The sequence below is a fragment of the Tigriopus californicus genome, chromosome 4 (assembly GCF_007210705.1).
Source record: "Tigriopus californicus strain San Diego chromosome 4, Tcal_SD_v2.1, whole genome shotgun sequence".
In the NCBI taxonomy this organism is placed as follows: domain Eukaryota; kingdom Metazoa; phylum Arthropoda; class Copepoda; order Harpacticoida; family Harpacticidae; genus Tigriopus; species Tigriopus californicus.
This window is the reverse complement of record NC_081443.1, coordinates 8,889,291-8,912,143: the sequence shown is the minus strand read 5'-3', so window position 1 is coordinate 8,912,143 and position 22,853 is coordinate 8,889,291. Positions and strand designations below refer to the sequence as shown.

The window sequence follows — 22,853 nt, the reverse complement described above, 5'->3', positions numbered from 1 at the left end:
TGATGCCCCCAATAAGTTTTGGAGACAATTGGTGGAAGCGACCTCGGGCAGGCGTTCAATAACTGCATATATCCAATCTGGATCCACCAAACTTCTCTCATAGCAATGCAGGCATGCACAGATAGATAGCCCGCTTAAAGAGATCGCAGATCTTCAATTTGACTTCTCATTGTTTGTCTCTTTGTTCCAAGAACGGGAATCCTCAAAAAGTACGCTTGGATGTCCCTTGCGATGCTCTAATTTAGGGAAGATGATTTGTCTTTTTTTTAATGCGAACTCGATGTCCAAACCAATGAACAACGGTGTTCCCAAAGAGTTGGGGGGGCCTCTTTCAACCTGATACGTCTAGGGCCCACCTTTTCCTCTCTTCATGGGCAAATCTCTGGACAACGCCCCGCTTTCCATTTTGGAACCCAACGTCGAAGAATATTGGGAGCTCGTTCTCCGTTCCCTACGTGGTTGATCCGTCTTGGCTTTTCCCGAGAACGAAAGCGGGAGGAAAAAGCGAGGGAATGGAACCTTTGCGTTCCATGACTTTTGTCGCCACAAACGAAAAAAAGGGCGAATGGTGAGCTCAGTTTGGAACGAAATTGGAACGACGTTGGCGGAGCAATTTGAATGGTGAAGAAGTGTGGACAAAAACTCTAGGTTGATAGTGTGGACACACATATTGATTGTTGATGAGGAAGGACAGAAGAAACTTATTTCTGATTTCAATTTCTCCTGGCTTGAGTGTTTCTTTTTGAGGAAAGCCTGGTCTTTGTGGTGGCGCTGATATCGATTAAATCGGGCATCAAGGAAGTTGATGATCCCCGGTAAATCTCTTGGAGATCAGAAATGTATCCTCGTTCGGGGAGCAGAGGGACCCTGTTCACTCTTCAGGGTGTGTTCTTACCTCTCATCATATACGGACAAGGCACAAAAGGTCTTGTGGATGATCATGGACCACTTGAAGACAGATCACCTCCTTTTGGAAGTGTTGCTGGAATGGGACCAGGCCATGGAGGTGAGACCATATCCTAACCCTTAAGAGTACAGGGGTATGTAGTATTGTCCAGGGATATATTCCTTTTTTATCTTATCTCGAACATGAAGAGATGAGCCAATAATACGGTTGATATGCAAAAAAATGGGTTTGTACGCAATGAATCTTTTTTGGTGAAATTGTGAAGTTTTGGGCCAAATATGCCGTTTCCTAATAATTTGAAGAATCCCGAACAAAGGTACCCATGTAAAAAAAACTCGGGCAAACTACCAAAATTTCATTTAAATCAGACAATGGACGACAATGACACACAATCAGTCGAGGATTATTTTTTCGGTTCTCTAAGTTATCTTTTATCGCAAGGCCACCAATGATTGACGAATAGCGACAATGGCTAGTTGAGACAAAACCATCAAGTGGTTTGCAATCATCAAATACAAGCGTTCAAAATACGAACTATTGCGTAGTTGAAAACATCCACAACTATTCAACTCTAATTAGTTCTATCCTGACGATTTTGTGGCTTGTTTTCTGTTGATTCTACAGGATGACGAGCAAAACTTGTATTTTAAAGGGACTAGTATCAAATGAGCATGTTCTTAGAATATAGGCTACAAAAAGAGTTATGTGAGAAGTGCAGATCTAAATGGTATGCAGAATCGATTTTTATTACATCTTCAGTTAAAAGCAGAAGAGAGACAATACACTTAGTTTTTCAGAAGAATAGGTTCGGTTCCGTGCGTCAAAATGAAATTCGCTATATTTATTGATCAAAGGGCTTAAATTCAAAATGTAAAAAAGTCAACATAAAAGCGCACTTTACGATTGATATGAATGGATAAGGAATCAATTATGTATAAAAACCCATGGGTTGCCTTTTATTTTGGAAAAAGTGTCACTTTGGCACAGTTATTTGATTGTCAAAGTACAGTCTTGCCCATTGCTACAGGATCTTATATACGTACATCGAATGTGAAATATGTATCTATGTACATGTGATTTGCGCTTGTTAAAGAAAAAGTGAAATTCTGTTGGTAGATGGTCTGGTATTACCATTTATTTGGTTCTAACACTTACACAAATCACAACTTCAAAATACTTCAACAAGCATTCTTCTGAAACAAGATTCAAGTGAAAAAATGCAATCATGTCTAAATAATTGACTTTTAAGCACGACAAAAAGATACTGTACCTATGACAAGTTTGACTTTCATTTTTGTGAGAAAGAATAATGATCTAGAACTAGAGTTGTAGAAATGATTATTTGTTTCCATTGTTGCTTTGGAACTCAAGCATAGCGAAGCTTTTTTCCAAGTCAAGTATCAATTATCCACGTTCCATCTCGGTTTGTTTGCTTAGCATTCCTCCTTTAACTCTCCCCATTCAATTGGTTCCAAGTGGATTATTTTTTTGCTGCTTCCAACTCCTCACAGTGGTGGAGGCTCCCCAAGTTTTTTTTTTCAACTCCACCAAATCTACGATCCTCGAGTACCTCTCCATCTTTAATACCTCTACCAGTCCCACCCATCCAACCACTGGCATCACCTCACCCACTTCTTCCATTCTACTGATCCTGCTCCAGCTGATCTGGATCTGAGTGCTGGAGCGTGAAATCATAGGGAGAGAAATGACCAAGAAGAAAAGGGGATCACAATGAACAAGTAGTGGAAGGAAGGGTTAGCTGGCGATGGGCATGCTCTATAACAAAGACCCATATTGGAGCGACACTTTTGACCACATCCTTGGCGAGTTCTGTGGATATAACGGGATATGCAACATTGCTAGTCATTGCTTGAAACAGCTTGATTAGCGTGTATCAACGAGATCAACAATGCGGCCTTTGGCACTCTTAAGAAGACAAGTGCAAATGAAGAGAGGCATCCACACTCAAGGGTTCTGGTAGGATTCCCCTCCTCCTTCTTGTTTCTCAAGAGTTGTTAGTGGTAGTAGTGGTGCTCCATTGAAGCGTGGTGGGGGTAGTAGTATTGTAGGGGTAGTAGCAGTAGATCTTATAGCGGCCGAGATCCAAGACAATTATGCAGGGGCCAAGAGGGTCGCTTGAGTTAATCTTGTTTGTAGTGTGAGGAAATCTTGTCATAATGAGACTTCCAGCATGCAAAACAAGCCAAGTAGCGACGTGATCCGTTGCCGGTCTGTCCGTTGTGGTGTAATGCAGTTTGTCAACACAAAGGATTAGTCTGATAATCCAATGGAACACGACACTCTTGATTGACTTGAACACTGAGCGAATCCTATTCCTCGTAGGAAAGTCCGGTGGAAGACTGGTAGAATGGAGATTTATTCGCATTAAGCTGCGAGAGCTCTTAGTCCTGATTGATTTCTCATCTAAATTCAGAGCTCTAAATCTTAATCCAAACTGCCAACGACACTCGTGAGACCGTGGAGAGTTTGAGAAATGCTAGTGGAACTAGGTGGAAAATCGTGGAGACACTTTGGCCTTTGAAGGTAACTGACCAAGTGACAGTGTTGGACGTCTCAAGAACCCACGGCTTCAACCATGCTTGAAACTAATTGGTGGCTAACCTTGCTTTTGAATACATTTGACTGATTCCATAATGGTCCAAGTGGAACATAGCCATTCCCACTCTGCTGTTGTAAAGTAGCCTCTAGTGGTTGTGAAGTTGGAGAAGTCTCAAAGCAGATTGGAGGCCAATCTGCATTTCATATCAAGGAAGGAACCGAGGGGAAAGGAAAAAAAAAGATTACGTCTCAGAAATGGAAAAACTTCATCTTTCTCCTTCTCGTTCGCTCCACTCAAAGGTTGGGTGGAATCAAAATTCAATCTGGTTTTCGCTTGAACGAATTGTTATTCCTCGGAAACTTCAATCTCCCCAAGAAAAATCTGCATTCGATCCATCCCAAGGAGCTTTCGACTGAGCGACTGAGGACAGATGATGTCTTGCACATTCAAGTAAAATCATTCAAGTGTATTGATACTGATTGTTGGGGTGGAGAAGGGTCGAAGCAACCTTTTACTTAGAAAGCAAAATTCCACTCCGTTGTCTCTTGGCCCCGAGGAAGAAGACGATAAATAACCATTTCCCTTCGTTCCAAATCGATCCCGTGGACGATGAGGCACTCTGGCAGTGGCAGACATGGTGTGCGTGCAATTTGCCTAATTATGGTCCAAGACAGCATCCATCCCATTCTTCGTTCTATTGGCCATCTTCTTCCTCCCTTCATCGTTGTCCCAATGGCAGTTCCCTCTCTTCACTGCTTCCTCCAACACCCCCCTCTGAACTACGTACACTTCCAAGACTTCTTCATCCCTGGACAATGACAACTGTTTCCCAATGGGTACACCATCTTAGTGTCTCCACGATTGAAATTGCAACGTTAATAAGTAAACCAAGAAAAACTATTGAAAATAAAACTTTTTATAATTTGTCAGTAAGACAAATGTGATAAATTAAGTAATGCTTGTGTAATCATTCCTCCTAATCTTGGCTGATTTTGTTTACGAACTTACTAACCACTGTTGGCTATGTAATTCCCCAACAGTATCAAATGACATGTTTACAATTGTTAACTTTTTTTAACTTACTATAACATCTGATTCACCAACGAATTAAAGGTGACACCTCCGGAAATTAGGGTTGATCAGGAATTTTGATCCACACTTGCCTGGCCAAGCCTGTTCTAAAACTGCCCAAGAACAGTAAACTCTTGAAATGTACATGAATTTCTTTTTTGGTATTCAGTATTTGATGATTGTAAAATATCGATGCGTTCATTTTAAAAATTAGAATAAGATTTAAAAAATACTTAATCAGAATGCTTCAATACTATTCAGAAAGTCATATATCAACAGCTGTTGAACACAGGTGAAAGATCATCTTGTATGCTGTTGGTCCAGATATGTGAGAGGTCCTCTACACTGCTTATTCGTTATTCCAAAGATGTTGAAGGCGTCCAAGTTCTTCATAGCATGGAGAGAGGGAGGCAGGCATGGCCTGAACTGACTCCATACAAGCACTCCATCACCCAAAGCGTCAACAGGACTGATCGTTTAAAGCTCTCTCTCGAACTACTGTAGCACTTCCAGACCCTATCGAAATTGGATTTTCCTCCCTAACAGTGTTCATCTCTCTAATAAGGCCCCCTTTCAGCCCTACTCTCTAGTTGCCCCCATCCCGCCTCCCCCCTCCTGCACTTGGTATGACTTTCATACCCACCCAAACAGACACTGGTGGACGAAATCTAAGGAGCGTACTTGACATTTTTATTGCTTGGAAGATGATCCACGACGTCGGCCAAGTTTTGAGACGGATGACTAAATCTCAACGTGTTTAATTTGTGTCCCTCAAATTGGATCTGACGGGACAAGGGAGACGAGACGGATTGAGGATCAATCCCTTCAGAGTGAAGGGAACAATGGAGTAAGTAAGTGTTGGAAGCAGGAAAATCATTCAGTTGTTCTTTTCTCTCATTCCACAAGGATTTGGGAATTCATGCACATCTTCAATGAGCATTTTTGGGATCTGGTTCTTTGTTTCCCTTCTACCCAGCCATTCAACAGCCATCGTAACGTAAAGTCCGGACAAATCCTACTTGCCAATAGTTTGGCTGTCAGGGTTATGTTTGCCTCGAACATTTTTTTCATGGGGATCATTCCCAAGAAGTAACTATTAACACCCGAGTACGAGAGAGAGAGAGAGTGAGTGAGAGAGAGAGAGAGAGAGGCTCCCTAGCTTTAGATAGCCCGAAAAAAACGCCAACAACATCATCCAAATAAAGTCCAAACAATGGGACCAAGCGGACCCTTTGGTTCCCTAGCTGCATCCACCCCACTGGAACGAGGTTGACTGTTCCGTTGGGCGGCGGGTTCATTCAGTACTTGGGTGGCGTTAAGAAGACAGGAGAGAAATGTAACGGGATATCACCCTCCAGGGGGTTGTGAGTGTCGCCCTAAATGGACTCGTTTTTATACGACTTTTGCGGCCATCGTACAGACCCAAGGGTGGACAGAGAGAGAGAGAAACACCGAGAGAAGCCGTATGTGGGACTTGGGGTAGGTGAGGTTCGTTCCGTGGTTCTTTCGTTCGTTGATACGATGGGCCGTTGGTTCGTATTATAGGAGGAATGGGGAATGATCCAGCAACCATTGGAAAGTGACTCGTGTTGCTTTTGTTATGGTCCATGCGGGTTATCTTGGAAGATCCATTAAGACACGAGGATGCGAAGCTACAGAGAAGGTGGAACTGGAGGATATGGGAAACGACGAGACTTTGGGATCCAAACATTTGGCACCATTCCGAGAAACTTGCAAACAACCAGACAAGAACTGAGAGAGTGCAAGGAAACATTTTGAAATCAAATGACTTGTCAAATCAGACTAGGCTAAGGTTCTACTAAATTCTTTTGTCCAGTGTTCTCAAACAACGAGACTTTTCGTTTTGGCGAATTGAAAGAAATTTGCTCCCCAAATTGGCCAGTGGGAGTCTTTGTTGACCCTCGAAGGTCAAGAAATCATCTCGAGGGTGAGAAATTGACCGAAAGTGTTTGACCAGATGGAATCTACAACCACTCCAGAACCAGGCAAAAGCACTTTCCTTCATTTCTCCTATAGTACAGAACTATTATTTTTTGAACCCTCGTTCCATCACTTTCCTCATCGTTTTGTGCACCATTCTCATCCTCGCTGCAAATACCATTGGACCAACTACTACCACTCAAGCGAGCACGCTAGTTATTGAAGGAACCAGACGAAAAAAAGGGAACCAATCCTGTTGGTTTGCTCGAGTGTGCCAAAGGTGAATCAGTCTCAATCCGTCATTTCCTGACCTAGTATGAAACAAACCAATCCCATTTTGCCACCAATGCATCCATCCACTATTGTACAATGACCAGCGATCATTGAAGAATAGGATAATAGCGAGGATATAGTCAAGTGCGAGGTCTGTTTTCGAGTTTGGTGGAGGATATCGTTCTTCTTGGCTTTTAAGAACAAAGAAAACTTTTAGATGTATCTTGACAGAGCACACCCAGCATTATTAATGTATTGCCATTAAAAGTTCAGCCTAGATCTTTCATGAATCTACGATGACCAATCGTTAATAGCTTAATGGCCTAGTGAATCAAGTTCAAAATCAGAGGTAAAAAAAATAAGTTTTTATGAGAACAGGAGCTAATTCAATCTTCTGAAGTGATGTGTTCTAATGAAGAGGAAAAGTTTGATTATTTCTTACAAATGTGAGGTATCAGAGGCGAGCTATTTCATGGTCCGCCGGAGAGTTTCTTTGTTACTCACTTGGCCACCTTAATGTGAGTCATGACCACGCAAAATGCTCTTTCCACCCTCCATCTTTCTCCGGGATTCTTAGCTTTATCTTCTGAGAGATGAAAGGAGGGAAAATTACCATAATGTTTGTGCCATTATTTGATTCTAAGAGAGCTTTATTCCGACTCCTTCTTTTCTTCTTTCCACCCATCTCCTCCACCGCCTTCTTCCTCTCAAGCTCTTTTCCATCTTCTGTCGGGGAGCTAAAAAGGCCATTTTATGTGGGCCCTGTCGGCTGAAATGGGATCTTCTCCAAATTTAATGAGGCCTTAATTGGGTCCAACCATTTGCGGGGTTAGAGGTAATTACCCCTAAGGTACAACTGTCGAGATGCTCGGGAAGGGTGTGAAGACCTCCTGTTGCTTTTGTATCAACGGGAAACCAAATGTACATGGACCGAATGAGATGGACTGAATCATTTCTACATGCAACTTTTTGTATATTATCGATTGGCCATGTTTATGGCTATGGTTGAAGCCATCGCCACTTATCCTCTCACCTTGAAGTTGCTTTGTTGAAAACATTTACATGATAAAAAGATGCAGACACCGATTAACATGCCGTCTCTGCTCAATGGAACGCTTATCTTGCTATCATCGGGTTGGAAACCTGTTTTAAGTTCCTTGTCCATGTACTCAGTCGTCCCTGCGGTAAAGCAGAAGTTGTGCTACCTTCCTGGGAGCTCCCCTCGGAAAAAGGACCAAAATTAGATTATTTTCAAGTCGAGTCCCAAAGTCAAACATAATAAAAAGGGGATTACGATGTGGAAGGGAGAGAGGATCATTCTTTCTCTTTGCCATCGGGGTTTAGAAGAATGAGATGGGACAAGATTCCAAAACAGGATTATACCCCACTCCAACTGAGGCGAAAGGTGTCCTAGATCCCTCTGATGAAATTGAGAGCTTCACTCTGAAAGAAGAATAAGACCTACTCCTTCTCTTTCGTTCTCCTCTCGGTTTCATGGCATATTTACCATGGGAATTCATCTCATGTCTCCTTTCTTCACACTTTTGTCTAAACCAGGAACACAAAGGCATACATCTTCACTTTCTTCCCACCACACTGAGCTGTTGCACTACTACATACCCCATACTCCATATACCCATCTCGGTCCATACTCCATGGATCCATACACGGAGACAGAGCGAGAGAGAGAGCGAAGATAATCCACTAGTCACAAGGAACCCCTTTTTGAATGAATAGTATGAGTACTCGCCTCCTTTTCTCCTCACTCATTTCATTCCTCCTTGTTCCCGACATCCTCGGTGACGACGACGACGACGACGACGAAGAAGAAGATCCACTTGGACCACTAGAAGCCCAATGAGCTAAGCGAGCAACAGCCTTCTGTCTTTCCGGTGGAGCGTAATGTGCTTCACCATCATGGACCACTGAAGAGTTACATATAATGAACAGGTTCAGCGAGACCTTGTACAACATTGAATTTAGTTCGTGCATTGCCAATCTGGAATTTGGTTTTGAACATGTTTTGGCGTGAAACATTTTGTGTTCTGGTTGGTTTGAGTAGTCCACAACCATAAACAGGGTAGAGCACCCTTTCTCTACGGGACACTATTCCATCTTCATGAGAGCAAAAACCAATATTCCCGTCTCCTTACCCTCCAAGTCTTCACACCTCACTCGTGCCATATTCGAAATCACTCATTAAAGCATCTTAAGACAACTGTTATACTGCGTATTTGGACTACAGTTGTAAAGACGATTGCCTACTAAAGCGAATTGGATGCAGTACGTACTTATATAGTTGTTCGTATATGTGAGAGTATTTGGTTACATGGACTAGTGTCAAAAGAGATGGTTCTGAAAATTCAACATGGACATCAATTCCGTAGATGGCGTGGGTCGACGACAGATGGTTGATAAATCAACTCTAAAGCATCGTTTGATTGATTTGGTTTCCTTCCTCATCCTCGAAAATGCTTTCATGTGTGTAAGAGATTATTCCTCCGAGCAATGTAAGTGGGCATATCTTCAGGATTTCTCCATTGTACAATAAATGGCATGGAAGTGAGAGCCTCAAGAAGAAAAACGAGAGGAATGAGGCATTGTCGCCATTGAGGTGGTTACGGACTGGATTTCACTGGGTTGCACCCATCCCTTCTCTCTCTCTCTCTGTTTCTCCCACACCCACTCAGTTAGGGCTCTTTCAAGCACTCTAGCCTTTTTTTTGAGTTCCTCTTTTCCCCTCTTTTCTCATATTCCGTTTTTTGGTACTGAAGAGCTGGTTTGCCGAGGAGAGCGCCTCTTTTTCCTCGAGAGAAAAATCACATTTGCAGAATAAATGAGATTTTCACACTGATGCAAAGGCTTTTATGGTGGATAAAAATGATCTTGTTGGATTGTCACGAGGAATTGGGCCACGACGAAATTAAAAAGATTATCCCAAAAGAGAATTATGATGGGAATTGCCCAGAAGATCCGATAGGCCTTATTTCGAGCCTTTCCAGGAGCAGGGGTTAACCCTTTACTGCATGAGCCCACTAACAGACTGAGCCTTTTTCCATGAGAGTGTGTTGGACTTCCAAATTGAGATAAATGGCGAAATGAACTCTCAAGAGCCTGGGCGACCCTCCTAAACAAAACAAAAATGGTTGCCAGACACCCGGTTTGCCCTCAGAACACCTTGGGGATGCCATTTGAAATAGTTCCATCAACAATGAAACAAGTTTTGAGGACCCTACCTTACCACCATAACAAAGAGCTAAATGGGACCAAATCAGTGTTGCCATATGGATCGTTGATGTCAGAAAGCCAAACACGCTGAAAACAAACATGCCACGAAAATAGTTGTGTCAGAATGACAGTTTATGAGCAAAAAGAGCCATGCAAAAACGTCTCTGAGCAAGAAATTTGAAAACGTACGTTAAAATAAAAGAAGTAAACATGGAGGAAATCAATTTGCTATATTAAAGATTTAGTTTGAATGCAAGAATAAGAATCATAAAAACGACTTTGATATGAGGGGTGCAAATACCACGGTTGTCTTGGCAACACTTGTCCTATTAAAAACCCAGTATGACAACGAAATTCAAACATGCTCTCAAAGCATTTGGTGGATCCGGGACCAGAGGAGTGTTTATTAGCACTGGACATTTGGTAACATCTGGACTCTGAAGTGCCTCGTTTACGACCTCTACGTCTGTTTGTTGGTCCAGTCAAGTAATAAATGTGCCAACAGGAGGATCTTGTAATATTCAGGTCCATTACAAAATCATCTCGTGGTTATAAATTCGTGGAATGAGATGGAAAAACTTTTTTTGTCTCTTTCTCAGATAGTTTCAAGCACTTCGACGTCCAGTAGGTGAAAACAGTCTCTTTTCCTCGTCTTTGGTGGAAATTGTACCCCAGGATCTGACGCCGAAGACGAATATTTTGTCCCTGAGTGGCAGTGAAAATGCCAAAGGCCATTTTTATGTCGCTCTTTATTTCTGTTTTCCCCCCTCAACTTTTCTCCCATGTGCATTTAATAAGATCGTCTAGGAGGGAGGGCACTAGGGTTCCCTATACACATATCTTCCTTTTCTCCAAACATTCCAATCCTTTTCATATAGGACTAGGATCCAGCTCACCATCCAGCAAATCACCAAAACTAATCTGAGGCCGACAATTGTCCTTGATACTTGTTTTACTCCCAAGAATTTGCTTCAGGAACCCTGAAGCCCTTTTTCCGAAGAGATTTAATGAAACGCGACTGGTGGCCTCATCTTTGTTTTTTTTTCAGCACGGGTCATCGTTCTTTCCTTTTTTTTCTTTCTTTTGCTATTGGTTTGCTTTGGGTTTTTGCCCGGATTAGAGGTGTACTACATGTAGCAGAGGGTTCGCTTTACCAAGATATAACCCCTCTAAATGAAATGGAGGAACAAATTGCATTTCTCCCGTGGGTCGGCGACCAAACCAGAGCTCTCCTGCAGTCTTTTACCATTTCAAACCCTGAAGCGCCATTTCAGATCAGGCACTTGGTCTCCTTACTTACACCATAGCTCTTAGTATTGCTCGTTATTCGGATATCTACAATCAAGATTGAGCTGTTTAAAAGGTCAGGATTGTGGTAGGAAAATTTAGATCCGATTTCCCATGCCATGTTAGCCGTGCCTAAGCTGGAATGAGGCGCAATCGTTGTCTAACTCCCTCGCTCATTAATGTCAATTCAGCATTGGAACTCGGGAGCTCTCAGTGCCATTGAACCACTCCCAAGGAGAAGCTTGTTGGACCATAAAAAAGAATAGTAGAAAATAATTAGTTTTGAAGAACGAGAGGGGAAATAAAGAAAGGGAATCTAGGATCGACAGACTGGCTTTGTTTGTTTCCTTTACCTCCTTTGATCTAATGAAACGACCCGACCTCAATCATTTCACGGTCAATTGCATTACCTCAATCACAAAATAGTACTGGGCCTCCTCGTCCATGTAGGAGGGGTTGCCAAATAAGGAAACAGTGGCCTTTTCTTGGGCCAAAGGTCAACTTACCCAACGCAACATATGGGAATGATTACCTAGTCATCTTCAATGCTAGTGGTCCTATTTCCAGATAATGAGATCCGGGTCTTCCAATCAGCCTACAGCCCAAGTCGTCCTGAATTCGCGGGGAGGATCAAGAACATCACGGTCAATGTGGGCCGAGAGGCCATCCTCGAGTGTCATGTCAACCATTTGGGGCGGTACAAGGTAACAACAAGTAAATCATATGTAGATGGAACACATTGGAATCTGTTTCATCCCGTTGCTCTCAGGTCGGATGGCTGAAAGCGAAAGATCAAACCATTTTGGCCTTGCACAAACGAGTCATCACCCACAACTCTCGCATCGATGTTGACCATGAAGAGAACAGGTGGGACGCACATTCATACACATGAGATGAATGCCATCAATGTTATGTCCATTCATTGTCTTTGATATAGAAATTGGATGCTCAAGATCCACCAAGTGCAAGAGAGTGACAAAGGTTGCTACATGTGTCAAATCAACACGGAGGAAATGAAGAAGCAAATTGGATGCATCGATGTTCTAAGTAAGCCAGCTTGCTCTATGACAGAATCATTCCGTGACCCGTTAGTCATGCTTAATCGATTTGCTTTGCTTGCTTTCCAGTTCCTCCCAATATCGTGGATAATCTAACGAGTTCGGATGTGATTGTCAACGAGGGCGAGGATGCCATCTTGGTTTGCCGGGCCAGTGGACACCCAGAGCCGCAGATTTTATGGTTGAGAGAGGATAAGAAAGAGTTTGTCGTGTACTCGAACATAAATAACCACACCCGTCGAGAAACAGGTTCGACCAAGTGAAACTTACTATAGAACCTATATCGTGCAAAATGCAAATCACCAGGCCAGAAGACCTTCAAGTACCGTACGTTTGGCTCTGCGGTAGTTTTTTATATTGTTCTGTTTGTCTATTGCACCGCTTTGAACACTGGAAGGAGGTTCAAGGCGCCATTCTTTGGCCTTTGGTATGTTTCTCATGGGAGCCCATTAGTTGTGGCCTGAGCGAGGAAGACTCGTACACCAGACAAAAGTACACGACATTTCCATCCCACGCTACTCCAAAATGTAACAGAGCCAAAAGTTGAAGCTAAGCAAAATTTTCAAATCATAATATTTTTTTATTACTACATCGCTTGGACAACAAAGAAGTACTTTCCAAAGATTGTGATGAAAAAAAAAACGTCTCAGGAAGTGATTCCAGTGATGTATACTTTTTGTGTACCTATCAGGATACTCATCCATTAACACAACAAATTGTGGAGAGTCCCTGTACCTTTTCCCAAGCCCATTTGGGTGGGCTTATAACACTCGGGAGGCAGACGAGTGTGGGCTAATGAGCCCATTGATGCCTAAAGTTTTCCATTTTTCTCTCACTTTTATGACCCGAACTTTGCCACTTTATTTCCAACATAAACGACAACCTCAACCCCAAGGCAACCAGGGCTCCCTGAAGCAAAGATACTTCTCGTGGACCACGCTCATTTGTTGTCCATATCCAGTCTTCACATTATTAGTTAGGATTGGGTCGATGTGATATTGTTTTTTTCTTCGTCCCTCTTGCTTGTAGTGACTCAATATCGTGGACCGGTTCTAGTTATGAGGAAGGTCCAGAGGCATCAAATGGGAGCTTACCTCTGCATTGCTCAAAACGATGTTCCCCCTGCAGTATCCAAGAGGATCATTCTCAATGTCAACTGTGAGTACTTCCTTCATCTCGTGATAAAGCTCTGCGTAGGTGTAGGTACAGTATGTGTACAGTATTTAACCCATTCGAGGTTTGGATGCTTGGGCTCAAATGGGACCCCAACCTACACAGTACAAACAGTTTGTTTATACATGTGTAGATAAGTTGCCATGATGCAATAATGAGGTGCATTGGCTGTCTTTTGTGCCGCCTTCCAAAGAGGGAGTAAAAAGGGAACAAGTTCTCCTTCTTGTCAATATTTGCATTCCGGTGTTTCGGGATCATTCATTGCTCCGTCACTCTTTGTTGGTCCATGATCTTTAACGGGACACGGAACAGTGACGAGCTTTCCTCACATGACGTAACTACATAGGGAGAGAACACTATTAGTGGCAGGAATCATACTTGGGACCAATCAATCTTGGCAAGCGTTTCTTGGGGCACGAAAATTTTCCACTTGAAGGGGAACCAATGGTAAAACCACAAGGAGCCTGGGTAAACCATTCGAAATTTGGCCGTAAAACAATTCATGTCAGTTTGAGGTTCTTGGGAGCCAGGCGTTTCAAGAGATATTAATGAATTGGTTTTTGAGCCTCCATGGAACCATGGATCACCCACCCCTTTCGAGAATTAATACTTGAGATGCGATAATCGACAATTGATGGCAACAACTGGCGTTTCCCACATAAGAAACACTGCCAAAGAAAACTCAGCTCTTTGAGGCTTAGTCTTCCTTGAATCATATCTCCAAAATTAAAACGCCCTTATTCTAACTATAGATCAGTTAAATTGGACTTCGTTGATTGTGAACCTCTTGCAACATTAAGTAGTATGTTTTGGCCAGTGTTGCAGGCTATGGAGCAAACCACATTAGCACCGTAAACGGAGTGAAGGTGGGAAAGCTGGTTGAAAACCCAAAGGGATGAAGGAAGAAAATGAGGAGGAAGACGAGGAGGAGGAAGAGGAGAAAGAGGAGGCGACGCATTCAAATCAAAATTACTTATTCATGGGGGTCGAGTGGATTCTTAATGGAGGTTCAAGATCCTGTGACTACCAGACTGGAAAACAACAATAGCTCTTTTGGGTATCCACCTTTCAAAGGTTTAGAGCTATAGTGTCAACGAGTTCATTGAGAAATGGTTTCAAACACCCATCAGTTGGCAAAGCTGCATGGTTCATTTCGCGTAAATCTGGAGTGCCTCGAATTCAAGCGACCAATCTTGCTGATTCATTTCAAGCTTTAGAACACCAGACTGTAGGCTTTTAGGTAGATAAAAATACAGCCACCCTGATTGTTTCTCTAAAAAAGAAACTTGACGAAGAGAACTTTTTTGGAACCTTTTAAGGATCAAAAAGTTTCCAAGTGTGTTTAGATAGGGTACAGAAGAGCATGAGTCAAATAACTCCCAAGATTCTGAATATGTTGTCTCGCTTTGTTTTCTAGTCAAGCCCGAGATCAATGTGCCCAGCCAATTGCACGGGGTTGGTCCTGGATCATCGGTGACACTCACGTGCGTCGTTCAAGCATTCCCAACGGCCATCAATTATTGGATGAAGGATGGCAAGAAGATGCTTCTGGACAAGTAAAGCACGGGGTTCTGATATGCACTAAACTACATACATATGTACAAAGTATGTTGGGATGAGGGAGAATCTGATCATGTGCTCCTCTGATTTCAGCGACAAATACAACATATCTGAGGATCGGAAGAGCCTCTATGAGCGTGTGATGTCACTCACCATCCGGAATTGGGAAAAATCCGACGAAGGCCATTTCATGTGCATGTCGACCAATTCCTTGGGCGAGGCTGATGGCACCATCCAATCTTATAGTAAGACGACCAAGCTAGGCATTTCCTCAAAACCATCCAATGGTGCGGGGCCACCATGGGGATCTCTAGATTATGTTGAGGGATTAACATAACTTCTCAGGGATGATCCCTCTTTCCTTCGAATCGAGATGTTTGCACTTCCAGTGCCTCTGGGTTAGATCTGAGGAGACATTTGCCCAATTTGCATAATTGTTTGTCTTTGAATCTGGTTCATTGAACCAATGTGCCGAGAACTAGAGGAACGAGAACGAGATGGGAAAAGGGGGCAAAGCAGTTGTTGAAGAAGGAATGGCTGGGCAGGCATCTTGAGACTTCAAGATGCTGGAGAAGGATGCATTATTGGGATGGAGAGGAATCAAGAATTCCATCAAGGAGAAGGAAAACATTGGGAATCCCAGAGAAGACAAACGGCCATTTTCAAACGGGGATTGAGAAACGTGGCTCATTCATGGTTGAGGGGGGTGCAGGGCTGGTATGAGGAGGGGAGTCATATCAAGTTTAATGAGACGAAGGCTAAGAAGCGATAAGCGAAAAAAATATGTATCAACTTCGATTTCCTTTGCTCGAGAGCTCTAATAGCGGATCTAGAACTTGAGACAATGTTTCATGTTGCCCTTGCTTAAAGGTACTGTGCGAAAATCACTAGGGCTGTTACCACAAGTTAAGAGAAAGCCATCAGATTTAAACAAATGCTGACGTTTCGGCATGGTTTCTAAAATGTGTCAGTGATTCCTTTTCAGCCTTTGAAGCCCAAACGGAGCCCACTGAAAACCGTTATGTGGAACCAACCTCAATGGACTATGACTATTATGGTAAGTGCGCCATAATAGCTAAACCTGGTGCGACATTTCGGCATACCTGATCTGATTGTTGTGGTCCAGCCGGTCCAGCCGGTCAAGCCGGTCAAGCCGGCCAAGCCGGTCAAGCCGGTCAAGCCGGTCAAGCCGGTCTAGCCGGTCAAGCCCAAGAATCAAGCCTTTCGTTGCAAGCATGGAGTACTCCATGCTTGCAAGCTGGTGTCCATAGAAACTGAAAACAATCAATCAAATCAGAAATGCCGTTTTGGTTGATTAGGGTCATCAATTTGGTCTAAATAGGTTGTTATTTTTTGTGGAAAGCAGGCAGGAAAGAATCTGCTATAGCTAATGACATGTCCTCAGATGGGACACCCATCAAAGGCAATGGGATAAGATTTAATGTTCAGATAAAAGCAACATATCACTACATAGAGAGTACATTGTGCACGACTTCAACCGTTCCAATAATGTACAGTGTATACTAGCCGCAAATCGAATTATACTCAGTAAAAGGCAGTAGGATGCTTTCAAGATACTTCTTCCAAGAATGTGAAGTGAGATGGTCTATTTGATTGTGTTCCGTGCCGGATTCTGTTCGAGCTTTTTAGCGCCCTCATAAATTCTGGAATGTTGACAAGGACCGAACAGAGAGTCACAAACCCGGGACAATCAGGCTTCCCCTTTCCAGCGTATCCAATTCACTCAAATCAATATGTTTCCAAAGCTTAAGTCATGTTTTAAAGCTAAAACAATTGTGCCTATTGTTCTAAAATCCCTTTTATACGGACCAATAAGTGCCTGGAATGTTTTTAAACAAGTCATAATAACACCTTTGGACGATGCGACACTCTGTTACGCATAAATTGGGGTTCGATCTTTAAAGGAGGCTTATTAGGACAAACAAAACGGGGACATTGAACAAGGGCAAGCTCATCCTGGTTCCAGATGGTTCCATACGCTTTTGCGCACTCATAAAGGACCATGTTTAGTGAAAGTGAGCGGATAAGGAAGCTTACAAGTTTCCTTCGTTAGCGTCACACTGAACAGCTGTTTTCCAGACATGAATGCGTAGCTCAATCCACCCTTCCTTAGAATGTTAGGCTTTATGACTGAATGTGCCGGGACTCATTAAATAGGGATGTCCCATGATTACAACGTTTCGCGTGGATTTTCTTTATGAGACCATAAAGAACAATATAACGCCTATTTGGCCTCTCCTCTTCTTTGTTTCTGTTTCTTGACGTGTGCCGTTACTTAAGGAGGGCTGAATAACATCTAATCATGAAATAGCAGCATTTTACACTACCACGGCTTACATTAAGAGATAGACCGGTTACTCATCATCACCTTCCTTGTTATTATTGCTAACTTCCTAATTCATTCAGTAGAACAACTCCCAAGAATTTGCCAGTCTTTTATACCAATGGTCACGAATGTCTTAACCTCGATTTTTTATGCAATCCAAATTTGAACATTGGAAGCTTTAACATGAGACGAATTCAAAACAATGATTTTAATTCTTGAGTCGGTTTCATGGTCAATCCCGATTTACAATCACATTTCAAAGATGGTGTTAATCGCAATTATTTCACAATGTCATTTCCAACAATAATATATTCAAGAGCAAATTTCGTAACGTCATTCGTCCATCAATAGTCGCCTAGCCATATCTGCCTTTCAAAGATTGAATTCGGACTTATTACCCCGTTGCTGGTTCGTTGGTCCTCTTTCCCCTCCCGCGAGACTCGATGATAAAACTCCCCACCAATTCCTGCCCGATCGGCTGGTTCACTCCCTGGAAATAATAATACCCTAATACTGGCGAAGGAAAGCGTCGTGGAATTGATTCCTGTCAATGTCTACAAAGTCTCCCCTCGATTTGGGGATCGCCAGGCGAAAGTCTGCGTGTAAAGCCCTTGTGTTCCCAGTGTCCAACAGAAGGTGCGGAACCATGTGGGAACATAGCAAACAAAAGCGATTGTTTCCACATCTGATTTTGGCGTTAAGCAAGTACAAAGGTGAGATGCTTGCCTTGCCTGCGTCCCTCTCGATTGACTAAGATCCTCGTTCCAAGATGGGAACGAACAAAGGCTACTGCTGGTTCTCTCCGACAATGTTGAAGCCATTGTTGAAGTGATAAACGTCAATTCATTTCTTTCTTGCTCCACATTGGAACGTCTCTTGATTCCAATCGTTGGATCCTAGCTGGTGTTCATGGAAAAGACAAATTGGCCTCTCTCAGATCCAATCGAAAGCGATCAAGATGGTGAAAGCTCGGCGAGAACATTTGTCGTCCCAGACGATGGAACACATAGATTCTCCACGTCTTTGGAAATTATGTCTGTTGCTTCGGCTTAGAAAAAAAACCCCTAAACCCAAAATATGTGCTACAAAGAAGTCACACATCTGAGACACATTTACTGCGAAAATAGCACAAAGATCAAGAAATAAAGCATATTCCACTTACTGGAGATTGGCTCAAACCATCCGTATTCTTATTTTACAATTACCAAACCGGATTTGATGCTATATTTTAGCCATCGTCATCAATTTATAACCCTCTTAGAGTCGCAGGAGGATGCGAAGCTCATAAAAGGGCTCTCCAGGATACTGGATCAACATTATGAAATTGCATTCCGTAGATGCAAAAAACGTTGTCCCGCGCCATTTTGCATTCCCCCATCGCTACCAAATATCATTTTGTCTTTTGGCCCAGTTCTTGGGCGTGTCAGGACCCTGAGCACCATTACTACTGTCTTTGGAAGATGAGATAGGAGAGAGTTCCAAGCCCTCGAGATTGCTTTCAAAATCCATTTGGTGCCTTATTTCATTTCTTCTCTATCCTGGCCCTGTTCCAAGTGTTGCACAATCATCCACATTAGGCCTCTAGTTTTGATTGGTTGTTCTGGGTAAATCCGTGCAATTTAGTGCTCCCAACCCTCCTTTCCCCATCGGTTCTCGCCTCTTCCAAATAACGCCAGAACAGTGTTGTGCAAAAGATCTTCAATTTTTTATCTCAGGGCCACAAATCATATGATCTGATGCTTTTTAAGACTTTCGACGCCCGTTGAACGGAGGAGCGCTATACTACGAGGCTCTGGTCCTTTGGTTCACAGGTCCCTCGGGAGGCTATTTATCTAACTTTTGCTCTCAACATGGAAAAAACAGTTCCAAAAAAGCCCTCTGCTGACTGTTGCCCTTCATCCCCAACGCATCCCGTCCTTTTCCTTCATGGAGGGTAACATATCTTGGAGGTACTCAGAGAGAGTTTTTTTACTGAATATGAATAAAAGAGCCTGCCTCATTGTATTCTCTCTCCTGACTAAGTAGTAAGTAGTGAAGTAGGCTGTTCTACTCTAACGCAGCTAAGGATGTGCATTGGGGTAAAATATGGTGGTGCCGAGATTCATTAGTCTCTGATGTGGAACGAACTGCATGAATGGGACAATACCTTGCTGCAAATGAGTTGACCTTTTATGTACTCTGTTTTTATTTGATTTTTTAGAGACTACATTGACTCATCACCGGAAGGAGTACTATCAGGCTCAAAACGATGACCAAACTCGTTTACAAGATCAATCAGGTAAACAAAATACCACTAATACCTTTAAAGGATGCTTTTAAATACAGTCTTTTAAGTTTGATTCTTGTCATCAAATCTTTTGGCTTAAACGTCCCTTGGTGAATTTAAAAAAAAAAAATTTTTATAAAAAGAAAAAAAAAAAATTTTAAAAATCAGTTATGACCCCTCCCATGATATTTAATCAGTGCTAAAATTTACTTGCACTTCAAAAATCGATTCACTCTGGGTCCGAGCAACTATGAGCCCTTATTCAAAATATATGAATGAGGATAATACAGTTAAATCATTGACAGTAAAGGCCAGTCATATTCATACAATTCACTTTTATAGTCGTTTCTTGAAACTTTACATCGTCAAAAGCTTTTGAAGGTGATCCAGTCGAACATTATGTAGTGACTAATTCATAACTATGACCACCCCTTCTAAATTTCCTAATCCAGATTTTGGGCCCAAAATTTGTCCAATTCGTTATTTTGTCAGACCTTTCATTTGGGATAAAGTGAACGGTCCAGGAGATACCAAAATTTCACGTCCACTATCAGTTCATTTCTCCAATTATCCATGCGATATTCGACCAACATTGCTGACATTTTCAATTTTTCCATAAAGAAATTGAAGCCAAATTTTTAAGCTAATTTTGGACACAACAAATTTGTCAGTTGAATAGGAGGGAGAAATTGTAAAGCACCGCAAATGAATAAAAATACATAATTGATCTTTATATTCGAGCCAAGAAAGTTGTTTAGGCAAGCATCATAAATGTGACCATTGTTACTTATAGGAAAGTCTAAAGGTAAAGAAATAGTAAACGCATTTACTTTATATATCTATTCATAATTCAAGGTTCCATTTGATGTGGTGTCAAATATGGAAAGAATTTGTGATTAATAGCTGCTTTTCATTAAATTAAAATTTGGATGTAGCAAGCCTTAAACTGGATTCCGACACTCATTTGTCGAATCCTTTTGAATAATTGAATGAATAATGAAGATAATACACATCTCGAAAGATGTAGGCAAGGAGTAATTTCAGTCTTAAGTAATTTTGGTTGTTTCTAAGTGACCCGGAGATCAGAGACCATTTTAATTTCCCTATAAAATTTCTTGTCAAAAAATACGCCGCTCAACATCACCAAAAGAGCCTCAAGCAGTCTATGAACACCCAGTTTCAAGGCTATTGGTAGAACGAGACTGACCTGGCAATCTTGTGGGTCTGTGACTTCGTTTCAAAATGTTTTTGGGCAAGTAATATTACAGATTAGGTCGTCTGTGTGAAACACCTTGACAAGTTCATGGTCGGCTTTAAAGACCAATTTGTGTTTTTTTTAAATTTTGGTTAAAAGAGGGCGAAGCTGTGAGGGCAAATAACCTTGCCATAAGAGCGTGGTTCATTGTTGGCTCATTGACGCGTGGAAGGAGGCTTCTTGACAACGTATTTTGACCTGATTTCGAAGAGTTATCAATAAGTTCTTGGGATCTTCAAGATGTCCCAAGGCAAACATTTTCTCGTGCGTTTGTTCTCATGTGTAGATCAGCAAACAACAATGGTGGCACATTAGTGCTGTCAGTAGGGATGAGCAAATTGTGTAAAACCATTTTATGTCAATAAAGCCCACTTTTTCACACTTTTGTATTTTTCATTTTTATTTTGCACTTTTTTTTAGCATATTTGACCTAAAAGCGTTGTGTTGGTTGAAGTTAGCACTTTGCTAGCGTTAGAATTCGTTACAAAGTTTTAAATCAAGTACTGTCGGCAAAATAAATTTGTGGAAAGCTGAATCTTGGACAATTGATGTCAACTATCTAATGATGAGGGCTAAAAGGAGTTCACCCCATCATTGTCAGGGCACTACACCATGGTTGAGAAACAAGTGAAATCAGTTATGTAAACTTACAGTTACAGGTCTAAAGACACAAGCTGCGCAAGAGGTGAAGTTAGTTAAGTAGCCACAAAACACACAGTGGAAGGTTTCTTTATTTCCTTCAAGCTAAATTGCTTAATTATTTTTGAACAATCCTTAATTACATCAATAGCGCAAATTCACTGTTGGTAAAGGGAAACATAAGTAAGGGGAACTATTCCATGACACCATTTAAATCACATTATGTCAACCTTGTCCGAAATTAAGGCAAAATTTGGCTTTTGAAGAAGGTGCCTTACAAATTGGCACTGCTTTATAAAGGAGATTTGGATATGCCTATTTTGTTGATTGTATTTGCAATTTTTGCTACATTTTCGGCCTTTTTGCACTTTCAGGCTAAATTTTGCTCCCTTTTTGTCCCTCGAGGGCTTTGCTAATTTGCACTTTTTCCATAATGATGGATATTGGCACATTTTTACGAGGACATGTTCAGAAACCAACGCTGCACATCACGGACAGCCTAGTTGATACATAAAAACAATCAACACAAAATGCTCGGTCTTTTCAAATCATTTTTTATTCAGGGGTTTTTCGAAATATGTCTCTAATGTACATTGAACCTTCTTAAACCAACTACATGAATTTTGTTGTCTTTCAGTTTTTGACCGTGACTCTAATAGGGATGATGACGCGTCCAAACAGAATCGACAACGCGAGCGACGCAAAAAGAAACGAGAACGGAAACAAGACAACTCGGCTTATTTCGGACATCAGAACAGCGGATCCCGGAGCCAGACTAGTTCGGTTCAGATGCTATGCATTTGGACATTCCTATCATCCCTCATCTCAATGCCATTTGTAGGAACAGCCAGCTCAATCCGTTCGTTGTGAACCGGTTCTAGTTTGCCAACCGGTCAGTCATATTATATGCATACATACACCAACACACTAACACACAAACGAACAAACAAACACTAATGATATGATGCTCATTGAACGCGAGAAGTCATTTCCATATGTAAGAAGTTAACGATTGTCTTTCAAATGATTGCTCGCCTGACTCGGTCGTGAAGACAATGAGACGGACAAAAAGTTAACCACGAAATAAAATGGAATTCGCAATCGTCGTGATACTTTTTCATATCAACGAGCAAAATACCAATTCGAAATTGTTTTATGTTCCTCAATGAGATTTGATCATCATATTGTTGTATGTATCCTTGTCAGAGAACTTCATTCTCACACTTGTTAGCAAATTCCAATGGAAAATAGACCATGTTAGTGGCCAAAATAAACTCGGAACCTTCTC

At 41.9% G+C, this 22,853-nt stretch overlaps 1 protein-coding gene across 1 annotated transcript; it reads left to right on the top strand.

Annotated features, from left to right (window-relative positions):
- The first annotated feature begins 440 nt into the window (after nt 1-440).
- Nucleotides 441-22,852, top strand: LOC131879509 (lachesin-like). The gene is made up of 11 exons (XM_059225859.1): nt 441-1,006; nt 11,835-11,971; nt 12,037-12,134; nt 12,205-12,314; nt 12,395-12,574; nt 13,355-13,483; nt 14,916-15,054; nt 15,152-15,303; nt 16,044-16,115; nt 19,606-19,683; nt 22,203-22,852. The coding sequence occupies exons 1-11, from the start codon at nt 838-840 to the stop codon at nt 22,433-22,435; spliced, it is 1,497 nt and encodes a 498-aa protein (XP_059081842.1). The 5' UTR covers nt 441-837; the 3' UTR covers nt 22,436-22,852.
- The last annotated feature ends 1 nt before the right edge of the window (nt 22,853 follows it).